Below are 12483 nucleotides of genomic sequence, written 5' to 3'. Positions count from 1 at the left end.
TTGTAGACTCAATCTTATGATAGTAGCTTGAAAGAATGTGTGATCTAAAAATCATTAGTCATCTGATGATTAGAATGGATAAAGTAAGGCTCTTAAAGCAAATATTCTTGATGATTGGGATTATTAGTATTCTTCCATTAAGAGGCAAATTGACACTTCATCAAAGGCAATGTAGAAGTTCAAAAGGTTGATATTCAGAGGGAGTCTAAAAGTAAATTGTGTGACTGCCTGATTTTAAATGGGCCTACCGATGTATACATCATAAGGAAGTAGCAACTTGTCAACAAAAAGTCAAAAGATTGATATCAGACTCAAAGGGAGTTCAACAAGCATCCTTAGGCAAAGAAAGCTCTAAAGGAGTAACTAAAGGACCTGACTTCCCAAGATCAATGTTTTGTGGGAGAATTTTGAAGTGCGATCTCTTCTCTATAAGGGAAAAGTTCAAAGTGAAAGCCCTTGTTCCACCCTCTAACCTGGTTCATGGCGGTTACTATTTTGTATATGGGGATTATGTCATGAAAGGTGACGATCTTTCATTGACATGTATATACAGAATATAACCTTTGTAAGGTGACAATCTTAAAAATGGTAGACCTGTTATAGTGACAGACTTCATTAAGTTGTTTCCTTGGAGTGTTCGAAGTCATGATAACGAACGTATTATGATCAAACATCATTAAATTATTGTCCCGGAGTGCTGTAGATCATAATACTTGTCATGATAGAGTTCATGACATTGTGATTTTTGTTAATCTAATCGACTTAATTGTCACAGAGAGCCAAAAATCAGATATCTTATTCTCTTGATAGACATCTCTTATTTGATGCCAGTGCACATACCAAAAGAATATAAGTATAATAAATATCATATGATTCATATTTCTTCTTGAATCATACAATTATATTGAAAGATGACATCTAAGTTGATGGATATGTATTGATATCCTTAAAAATGTCATTCCAGGATTATCATACCAAGATGATATCTATCTGTATACTTGAGAGTATAATGTGTTCTATAACAATCATCCATAGCTAAGAGGGAGTGTTAATGTTGTAGCATCTGTCAGATTGAATTGATCTACAGAAAACATTATTGCATTTGATTGATCATAAATTATATATATATATATATATATATACACATAGTTGTTAACAATGTCTAATGATTATTAACTTACATTAACCAATATTCTACTCCTATATATATATATATATATATATATATATATATATATATATATATATATATATATATATATATATATATATATATATATAGATCTACACTTGTAAGTTGTAACACACAGAAATATAGTAGTGTTATTACATTTGCAAAGATCCTATTTCACAACATAAAGTATGGGTGATTACAAGCCAATAGCTCTATGAAACAGTATACAAAGTCATCACCAAGATCATGTCTCATAGGCTTAAGAAAGTTGTAGACAAAATTATATTAGAATGACAAAGTAGTTTCTCCCCAGGAAGATTGATTGTGGAAGGAATAATCATTGCTGACAAGAAAAAGACGTCACCTAGTATGATCATAAATTAGATATCCTGAAAGCATGACTTGGTGGATAGGCAGTTTTTGTTAAGTGTCTTGAGAAGATTCGGAGTAAGTGAAGGATTGGGTGAATTGGGTCAGATCTTGTATTGTGAGCCACGATACTCAATATTGATTAATGGTGTTGCACGAGGTTTCTTTCTAACCTCTAGAGCACTAAGATAGGGACACCCATTATCACCTTTCTTATTCATTATTTTGGTTGAGGTATTTGGGAGACCTATCCAGTATCAAAGAGAGACAGTTTGTTCAATGGGGTTGAAAATTTTTCCAAGGGTGGAAACTCAACCTATTTGTAGATCACAAATGAAACTATGTTGTTTGGAAATACATCAAGAACACTCTTGATTCTTAGTCAAAAGCTTCAGGCCAAAGCATTAATTAGAGAAAACCCAAAGTCTTCTTCCTTAATGTACAATCAAGAGTTTAAGTTGATTTGACTAGAGTCATGGAGCTAAAGATTGCCTCCCTTCCGGGTAAGTTTCTAGGTATGCCCTTGTTTGGAGGAATAAACAAGAATACCTACTAGAACAATCTAGTCAACAATTGGAAAAAAAACATGGATTCATGAAAAGAAATGTCGCTCTCCTTGGCCGAAGGAGTGCTCCATATTAAGACGATTTTATCAGCAATTCCAATCTATTCAATGTCATGTTTAAAAATCCCAAAGGCAGTGGAAGAAAATCTATGTCAAATCATGAAACGGTTTTTGCACAATGGGAAGATCAACACAAAATCCAACTTTTGGCTTCGGATAAAATCTGTCAGCATTCAATGCAAAGGAACTCCACAACACGAATCTTGCAATGTGAGCTAAGCTAGTATAGAGTATGTACAAAGAAGGAAACAGAAAATGGGTACAGATTATGCATAGAAAATATTTGGACTCCATTGGTCCTATCAAGATACTACACAATCAGAATCGTCCAACTAGATCTCCTATATGGAATTTTATTTTGGAATGTAGGCCAGTAATCACATGACTACCCACATGGGAAGTGAATAATGGAATAAATGCCCAATTTTGGCAAGATTCTTGGGAAGGCCATCCGGTCCTATCAAGCTTGGAAGACTTGGCTGAAATAAAAAATGGAGAGAAGTAGACAATGGGGGAAGAAGGTTGTGGATTATGGTAAGATAAGTGTGGTTAACAGAGTCCAAACCTGGTATGGAACTCATTAGAGGAGATACAAGCCCTAGCTGAACAAAAGAACAAATCGGGACATATTTTTCAGATCCTACAATATATTATGGGAAAAGTCAAATGTCATCAAATGGGGTGGATTCCAAGATGGGTAGCACACGGTGAAATTCGGTTACAAATCACTAGAATTGGTTAAACCACAACGGTCAACAAAGTTACTTTGGGGCAAGCATTACTCACCAAGAGTTGAGGTGTTTGGTTGGCTTGTGATTCAAGGAAGTGCTCTCACATAAGACCAGTTAAGCAAATTGGGAATCCATGGTCCGAGCAGATGCCCAATGTGCAAACAACATTAAGAAACTGCAAATCACACCCTTCTTTGGTCTTCATACGCTGAATTCTGCTAGAACTCTTTTCAGCAAAGGTTAAATAGGTAATCTCCTAGGCCCCAAACACTAGAAAAACGGTTCAATATATGGTCGTCCAAAATGCACAAGAGCGTTTTCTCCAACCCACGGCAAGTGACTCCTTCCATGATAGTCTGGGAGGTCTACAAGGAGCAAAACAGGTGAATATTTAGAAATGAAGCCCTCTCTAGGGAGCACCTGGTAATAAGAACTCAGAGAACCATCATAGAGTTGGTTAACATGGCAGAAAAGGTTGCTAATGGATACTCATTCACAACCTGGGATGATGAAAACTCAAGGATATTTTCATCTCTTGCAACTCCCACAATGGATAAACTATCAACTGATGCAAAGAAACATATAGCGCGCCTAAACACTCATTGGATAGACCCTCGGGAAGGTTGGCTAAAAGTGAATTTCGATGGTGCTACTCGAGGTAACCCAGGCCCAAGTAGAATAGAGGTGGTCAATAGAAAAAGCCAAGAAGTAACAATGATGAATACAAGTAACACATTGGTGAGGGCTCAAACAATATGGCATGAGTAGTGACAAAAGGGTTGGCATTAGCCTTGCAGGTTGTAGCTAGCAAAGGTGACTCCATGTTAGCAGTCAATACAGTATGGACAAAGACAATGTTGGATTGGAAGCAGAGTAACATGGAGACGCGTCCCCCCATCCCCTCTCCCATTTTTCCCCACATCACGGAGACTTGGACACACTGGGGACTTGGGGACTCTGTCCCCCTGTCCCCAGTGGTGCCACCAGATTCTACCACCTCCGCCAAGGATGGGGGAAGTCCCGATGTTGACTATTTTCTGATTTGACTATTTATGTTCAATGTTCGATGTTCCAATTCCATCCAATGTTCAAGTGTTTACTCTTTTACATCCTTATATCTTCAAGTGCAATACATATTTTCATAACTAGCATTTAAAGTACCATATGTATATATATACACACCACCTCCTATTTCCCACCACCATCCCCCCCATGCCCCCACCGTCCCCAAATTAAGGCCCCTCTATCCCCCTATCCCGGAAACTTGTCCCTCCATTTCGCCGTCCCCCCATCCCCCAGGGTGGTGTAACTATGATTGGAGTTAAACAAATGGGTAAGCTGTAAGACACATCCTAGAGGTGATTCAGAAATTTGAAGAATTCAAGATTGACCATATTTGTCGAGAAGGAAACTAGATTGCTGACGGGCTAGCCAAACAAGCTCCCATGAAGGGCATTGGCATCAGGGATTTGATGAATATGGATCTGATATCCAATTACCACAAGAGGCCCATGGTAGTGGTTGCAAGCAATGCATGTATCTTGTTAGGGTGGAGCAACTACATGGGAAGGTATTATTGTTATAAATAGTCATTTAATTTTAGGGCTGATCTTGCCATACCGGAACTTTGTACCTTTTTTTATATTCTTTTGATAATTCAACAAGAGCTGGCCCAATCTAGCTATTTATTTGACAAAAAAAATCCATACAAGTTTTTTTAGATCTAACACTACAATATTTAATAGCCCTTATTTAGAGCGTAATGCCTTGTAAATTTAGCGATATTACACATATTATTAGAATGTTGTAATGTTTCTTTAATGGTCATCTTAAATGCTTTAGAAAGTTCCTTTATTGTCTTAAGCTCATGAGAGTTTCCTTTAGAAACATTGTCTTTGTAAATTTATTTAACAAGGCTTTGTCTTATGTGTTAATACATCGATTTACCATAACATGGTAACACTCTATATGTGATTGTAGTAATTATATCTCAATTGTGATTTGCCATTTAAGCTTAGTGATGGCAAAAACTCACTGGCTTCTTGCCCACTGTCATGAACAAGGAATCATAAACCAATGTCTTATTATAGAGAGAAAAACTCACCTCAAGTGAAATTACGACATCAAAGCGTTCTTCCTCTTGTACCAGCTGCTCTGTCCAAATAATATGCATAAATGTTAATTTTCTATCATATGCTCAAATATACATATTGTGTCACCTATGCATTTAAATGATCACAATAAAACAATCTATATATTTCTCTGGATATGCTAACATGTTACTATTTATCCTACAATACGCCATAAAGCTTGAGATTAAAATACCAACCAAAAGAAGACAATTTAGGTATACTATTATCCTTAATATGACTATCAAATTTCAATAGATCTTCTCAGTTTTCTGTAGACACACCAAGAAACAGGTGCATCTAAGAAAAAAACTAAAACTAAATGTGACATACATCAAAACATAATACATGTAAAAATAATTAAAAAGGAAATATTGGATAAACCCTTGGAACAAAAGTTGTAACAAACCAGACACCAAACAACAGTTTTTTGTTAATGATGTGGAGGGTACGTGACTATCATGAAAAAAACACAATTGAGGATGGAGTGATCAATTTTCTGGTTCTGTATTTCACTATTCTATTTTTCTGCTGTAATATTTCAAGAATCCTTCTGTCTTGTTTCATGATGACTTTGGAACGAAGCCTGAGAATTGATGACTATATTCTGATCATACTTAAGAGATTCGACCTTAACATGGACATTTCAACTTGGGCTCAGCAAAGTGAAAACCTTTGAAATTCCAAGGTTTTTAAGGATTTAAAATTTGTTTCATGCACCCACTATTAAATAAATGTTAAAGAGAGAACAACATCATCAAATAGAACCTAATTTGATCAAATACAGTAGTACACTACGTTCAAATAAGCATAAGCACAAATTGCAATTGAAGAAAATAACACTTAGATATATAAATATTGTCAAATATATACAAAATTCCTGGATATAAAATTCACTGCATCAAACCAAATATAAAAGCTAAAATTAAAAGACAGTAGCTCCGAGGAAGTTGCATTACTCATCCCAACATCAAAGGTCATGAGTTGTCGTCTAAGGTGGGTCTGGGATGATGCAGCTATAATATTTGCCTGTGTCTACACAACCAGTATATATATTCAATTGAAGAAAACATTTTTTATTTTTCGTATTTTAGAGCCATTCAAACTACACGTTTTGTTGACAAGCTCATTAACAAAGAGGAGAGGTTAAGTAAAAAAAATAAATGGCTATGTTCTATTTTTCCTTTAGCTAGAATGATAGATGAGATTTTTTTACTAATTCTTTATGTTCTATTTTGCATTATGGAAATGGCATTTCTAGCCAACGATGCACTTAATTTTTATATAGTAGTACAAAAAATGTAGCATGTTAACTTTGCCTATGGTTGTCCTTGTATACTGAACAAGACGTCCTATGTATTAGAGAAGATAATACTCGATTGTGGCTTCAAACATGAATATGTAAAGATAATAGATTTGCAACAACGAATGTGTGCTAGGTAAGCTTTGATGATCATGACTCATTATTGGCATATTACTTGCTTCTGCTTATAGTTTGATCGGTGTTTGGGGACGACACAAAAATGAGGTTGAGGGTAGCACCCCTCGTGACAAGTGTGAGAGAGATGTAGAGAGACAGGTCTAGATCTTGAGGGAAAGAGAAGAGAGTGATATAGAGGCAAGCAATGGAGAAAGAGAGATATTGAGAGAAATAGGTATAGAATTCTTGGGAGATGGTGACATAGAAGACCAAGAGAATGTTGATACGAGCTTGCTGATTTCTAAACTTGGACTCAGTTTGAAATTTTATAAGATCTTCTAAACATAGTATTTGCATTATAATTCCTAATAATCTAAAACCACTCTTGAATATCTTGCCAATAAATACATGAAATATAACTTTAAGTCACATTTCAATATGTAAGAGCACATATTAAAATGTGTCTTTACTTAAATGTTACATTTCATCTATATATTTTGATGAAGAGGATGAGAGTGACTTGAATACAGATATGATGCATTAAATGTTATATTTTCATGTATATAGTATTCAGACATGACATCTGACAAACAAAAAATCCATTGAAGTTTTGTGATAGTTTAAAATAAAATTTTGAATTGACCAAGTCTTAGGCCCAGATTCATCAAGATTCAGAAAGTCTGGGGAAGTCTCTAGACTTGTTGAATCTAGAAATGGCTCGGCTGACTGCAAGTCTAGGTCCCCCAAAATTTGGTGAGCTTGACACACCTTGGAATTTCCAAGTTTTCAAGGTGAGCCTTGTTATATCTGATATGCAGTATATTAAGAGAAGACTTCAATGTCGTAATGCAGGAGTTCTTAATAGTGTTCTCGTAAGGATGCTTTATTATGTGATTTATCGTGTGTGTGTGTGTGTGTGCATGTTGGAAATATTTTAATTTTTTAATCAGTAAAAGGCCTAGGCCAAAGCTTTTTATTTATTAAGAAATTTATATATGTCTCCTCCATTCAAAAGGGCACTGGTAGGAAAGAATGGAGCCAAGAAAACCTCCAGTTTCTCCCGAGACATTTGTCATCTCAAAGTACATAAAATATTATAGGGGCATTTCCGTCTTTACATTGGTATGAAGATATGACAGTAATTCCTCATTTTGCACATTTAACTTGCAAAATAAGCTTATCCTCTTTTTAATACAATCTTTAATATCTTCCAAAATAAGTTGCTCTCCTTCTTGTAGCTCTAGGTTAATGCTTTGAAAGGGTGCTTGATCTAGCCTGCATACACTGCTTCTTGACCAAGATCACTGTTAGATTTAAACCAATTGATTGCCTTTATAATCTTTTAATGGAGTTCCTTAAACAATTTTTATTTTTTAATCCTAAAATGACATATGAACCTTTCTATTAAGAGTACAAAAAATTCATTTGAAAATCATGTTAAACAAAACATACATTCTGCTTCAAAATGATTCTCTCTATATAGGAAGATGGTGATGATTGAATTAATCTAAACATATCCTGACCATTTTACTTCGTTGTAAAGAACGACCTAGCCTCTTTTCGTTATAGAACTAGAAACATGATTAACATACAAATGCCATGTTAAGATATTGCTATGGATAATTTAATTCATTTTTATGATGCCCTCCTTTGTTTTTTGAACTAAATTGTTAGACTCTGTTGAGGACTACATATAGGTTCTAACTAAGTGTAATTTCTCTCTTTTAATTTTGAAAAGAGATAAAATAATTCAGTTTAATTTATTAAGATTATGGCCTGATAAATTTTCTGAAGTTATATTAGATTCCATATTCATTTAATCTAAAGTTTACTATACAAAATTTTATATCATTTGAATTGTTAAGATAGAAGATTCTGAATCTTTGTCTTATTATGAAATCAAATTGCCATTTTTAAAAGTCTATCCTATAGAAATGAAGTCCTGTGTCCATTGTCTTCATTAGTGAAAAATTAAGCCTGGATAAAGCATCTGCCCATTTAGCTTTACCTCCTTTGTGAATACCAACTAACTAATATCTGTCTTACTATTTTGATTAAAAGTATTTGAGTCTGATAAGATTGACTTAATGGGTATGTGAATCATTGTGTGATATTCCTTTTAAGAAATTGGAATGTTGATGCTGGCCCTGTCTTAAATAGCTGTATTTTGATAAGATTAAAGTAGGTATCTGAGTAAGTTTTTGAGGCTGAAGTTGATATGAATCCTGATTTTAAATGGTCTACTATCCTTAATCAGGCTGTCTAAAAGGGAGTTTTGAAGAGTATAGCTATAGAAATTAGTTGTATTGAAATCATGATGTAATTGCCTTAGTTTTGTTTTACAGTTTAAATTTCAACCATTATTATCCACTTAAGTTTATAAATATTTTGTAAAGACTCCAGAAGTAACATGTTTGTGTTTGTATGCTTAACCATAATCCACGTGAGCATTCATAAACTCATTACTTAGACAAATAAGCCATAAATTATTATTGGTACATGTAACATGAACATCAATCTTATGTGTATTCTGAGTGGTATTACCCTAGATATTTACTTTATGGAGTGCATTTTATTATTAATTTACAGTCTTGGAGCTTAATGAGAGTCTGAGATTTCTCAAGCATTTAAAAGAATACAATGAGGAGCTACATATATATTTCTGTTTTAACTTTAACCTTAATATAAAGGAAACTGAAGATCGCTTTTCCCAAATTCTGATATGTATTTTTGTATAGCATAGAAGGAATAGGCTGGCAAAAAGTAGCAAATTGCCACAAAAATATTCCTGGAATGTGTCACAGACTGGTCAATTCAGATCCACATAAATCTAGCAGCAGTGCCAGAGTGAACCACTGAAACTGCACACATGAGACGACCTCTGACCAAACAAGTAACCCCACTAGAACCCCTGAAACCATCAAAGCACCTAACCTCATCTCTGAAAGTAGATAACGACTAGTAACCAGTAACACCAGAGAAGGGATGAATAAGGTTCTCATGAGCCTCAATAACCCATATGTATGTCAGTTGAGCCAATAGCATCATGAAGGAGACCTGACATGGACCATAAAGTACCATTGTCTTTCCAGCAATTGGCATGCAAGAAGCCCCCCTTGAACTCCCCCATGCCTAATTGCCACTGGGATTGTCATTTGGCCTTGATGGTTTCTTGCGAATCCCAACCCAGGGGAAAAGTTTCTAATATAAGCACTCTAAGGTTCCTGATAACAGCCCACTTCTCATTACGTCTAGCCTCTACAACAAGACCCTTTAACTGTTTGAACTCTGCAACCTTTGACATGATGAGGTCCTCATCAAGGTAAATCTTTGAGGAAAAAGTTTCCTTCTCACCCAAAGAAACTGAAGATAGAGGGTGTTGTCATGTCCGACCAAAACCTTGTCCAATGTAATTTATGTCATGTCTAGCTGATCACTGAAGAATGAGTAACCTGCTAAAAAAGGACTGGTGGAGAGAGGAAAGAAGCCCTGGACACTAAGGTTGAACTTGCAAGCCTGCCTAATGCTCTCATCCATCAACTTGGCCTGCACCAACTCCTCAACACCGGAAAGAGGCACAATATTGCTATAGTTGCAAACAAATGCCTAGGAGAGAGGAAGGAAGCCCAAGACACTCAAGTTGAGCTTGTGAGCCTAACTCACTCTCTCATCCGCCAACTTGGCTTGCACCAACTCCTCAACCCCCAAAAGAAGCATAATATTGCTATTGTTGCAAGTAGATGCCAAAGATTTAAATTGTTGTCCAGTAATTGTTCAAGGAGTTTTGTTTGCTCACTCAAGTTGAGCTCCCAAGCCTGCCTAACTCGCTCATCCATCAACTTGGCCTGCACCAACTCCTCAACATCCGAAAGAGGCACAATGTTGCTATCATTGCAAACAAATGCCTAGGAGAGAGCAAGGAAACCCAAGACACTCAGGTTGTGTGCCTACCTAACTCTCTCATTCGCCAACTTGGTTTGCACCAACTCCTCAACCCCCAAAAGAGGCATAATATTGCTATTGTTGCAAATAGATGCCAAGGATTTAAGTTGTTGTCAGTAATAGTTCAAGGAGTTTTGTTTGCTCTAAAATTATGTTTGTTTGTTTTCAATGTCTTGAATTTCAAAGGCTAGCAATTTGTTTACGTTAACAAAATCTTAAAGGTCAGTGGCCTCTTAGATTGCCATTGAGAGTTTAGCTGATATATCGGATAAAAAACATGGATCGGTTTCTACAAATGTAATTACACTACAATAGTTATTGGTGTGTTCCAAATGCGACTCCCAATCTCTTATAAATATAAGGGTAGGAGACATGTCTCATGAAGAGACGTATCTCTATGATTAATCATTATTATTTAACAATATAAATCACAATATAACATAAGTATTATATATAATATATATATATATATTATAATATTATATATTTTCTATCAACATTGTATCTTATGATTAAATCAATCTGATTGTAGCTATAATCTTAACACTCCCTCTTAGCTAGGGAGGATTTGTAATGGAACACATTATGCTCTCAAGTATATGCAAAGATATCATCTCAGAATGATATTCAATTCACTACAAGGCTAAGTTTCTTAACACTCCCTCTTTAGCAAAAAAGAATTGAAGCAATTATAATACAAGATTTAAATACCACTTTAAGTGTGGTCTATGACAGATTTAAGTTATGGTGTCCGCCAAGATCTGGCCTAAAGAACCATAACAATTGATGTTCATGGTGTCGGCAAAATCCGGCCTAAAGAACCATGATGAATTGATTATCAAGGTGTCCGGCAAAATCTAGCCCGAAGAACCATGATAAGTTGGTTATCAAGGTGTCCCACAAAATTTGGCCCATAGAACAATGATAAAACTTGCTCCAACACATTTTGGTATCAAGAAATAGATCAACTATTGATAAAATCGTCACCTTACAATAGTAACCTCACGCATATGAAAAATTGTCACCTTTCATAACACTCAATTGCAAAAATAGTAATCTTTCTATGACAACAACTTAATGAAGTTTGTTATGATACATTCGTTATCATGACTTTCAACACTCTGGGACAACAACTTAATGAAGTCTGTCAAGATAACAGGTTTACCATTTATAAGATTGTCATCTTACAATGATTACCTTTTATTTATATATATCAATGAAAGATCGTTAAATTTATTACATATCATATGTGAAATACTAACCACCGTGAACCAAGTCAAAGGGTGATACAAAGGCTTTCACCTCAATTCTCTCTCACAGAGAAGAATGTATTACAAGGAATTTCACTTAGAACTTCTCCTCATAGAGAAGATATCATTTACAAAAGATTGCACCTCAAAATTCTCCCTCTGAACATCAATACAGGGAAGTTAGGTCCTCTAGTTACTTCCTCAGAAGTTCTCTTCACTCAAGGATCCCTGTCAAACTCACTCTGAATCTGATATCAATCTTTTGAGTTTTTGGTGATAAGTCAATACTTCCTCAGGATGCACCCAAGAGTAGGTCCATCAAAATCATGCAATCATACACATGTATTTCTAGACTCCCTTTAAGTATTAATCTTCTAACCTCTCGCATTGCCTTAGAAGAAGTGTCATACTCCCTCTTAATGTATAAGAATCTCATAATCTCAATCATCAAAGATGTTTGCTTCAAGAGCCTCACTTTATCCATCTTGATCATCAAGGTCTCAAGAGCTACTGTCATTAGATTGAATCTGCACAATATTTGCTAGCATATGTAAAGTACCAACCTTCTTTTTCTGTAAGAATATCCTCAAACATAAAGGAAAAGACCAAGGCAAATAACCCCTATAGCGTGTGTAAAATTACAAATAAGAGAGAGACTACAATAAGCAAATAAATATAATAAAGGATAATAAATACTTATCTGCAAATGAATGTTCTTGATACAAGTTGCTCCAATGACGGTCCATATGTATCAAATAAGATGATGTCTCTATATAAACATTTGTCAACCAATAGGAATGAAACATTGGTTATTATTCCCCCCACCCACAATGTAAAATTCCC

General features: G+C 35.2%; 1 protein-coding gene across 1 annotated transcript in view; it reads right to left on the bottom strand.

Moving 5' to 3' along the window:
- The window catches only part of COQ3 (coenzyme Q 3), a 276221-nt gene that overhangs the window by 50775 nt on the left and 212963 nt on the right, over positions 1–12483 (bottom strand). Inside the window, exon 6 of the mRNA XM_089819180.1 lies at positions 5004–5053. Within this exon, the coding sequence (XP_089675306.1) occupies positions 5004–5053 (50 nt within the window). The remainder of the gene's footprint in view (positions 1–5003; positions 5054–12483) is intronic.

The sequence above is a fragment of the Cupressus sempervirens genome, chromosome 3, assembly GCF_028749045.1.
Source record: "Cupressus sempervirens isolate cs-2001-9-10 chromosome 3, ASM2874904v1, whole genome shotgun sequence".
NCBI lineage: Eukaryota > Viridiplantae > Streptophyta > Pinopsida > Cupressales > Cupressaceae > Cupressus > Cupressus sempervirens.
Note: the sequence above shows the minus strand (reverse complement) of the source record. Positions and strands in the feature narration are given on the sequence as shown.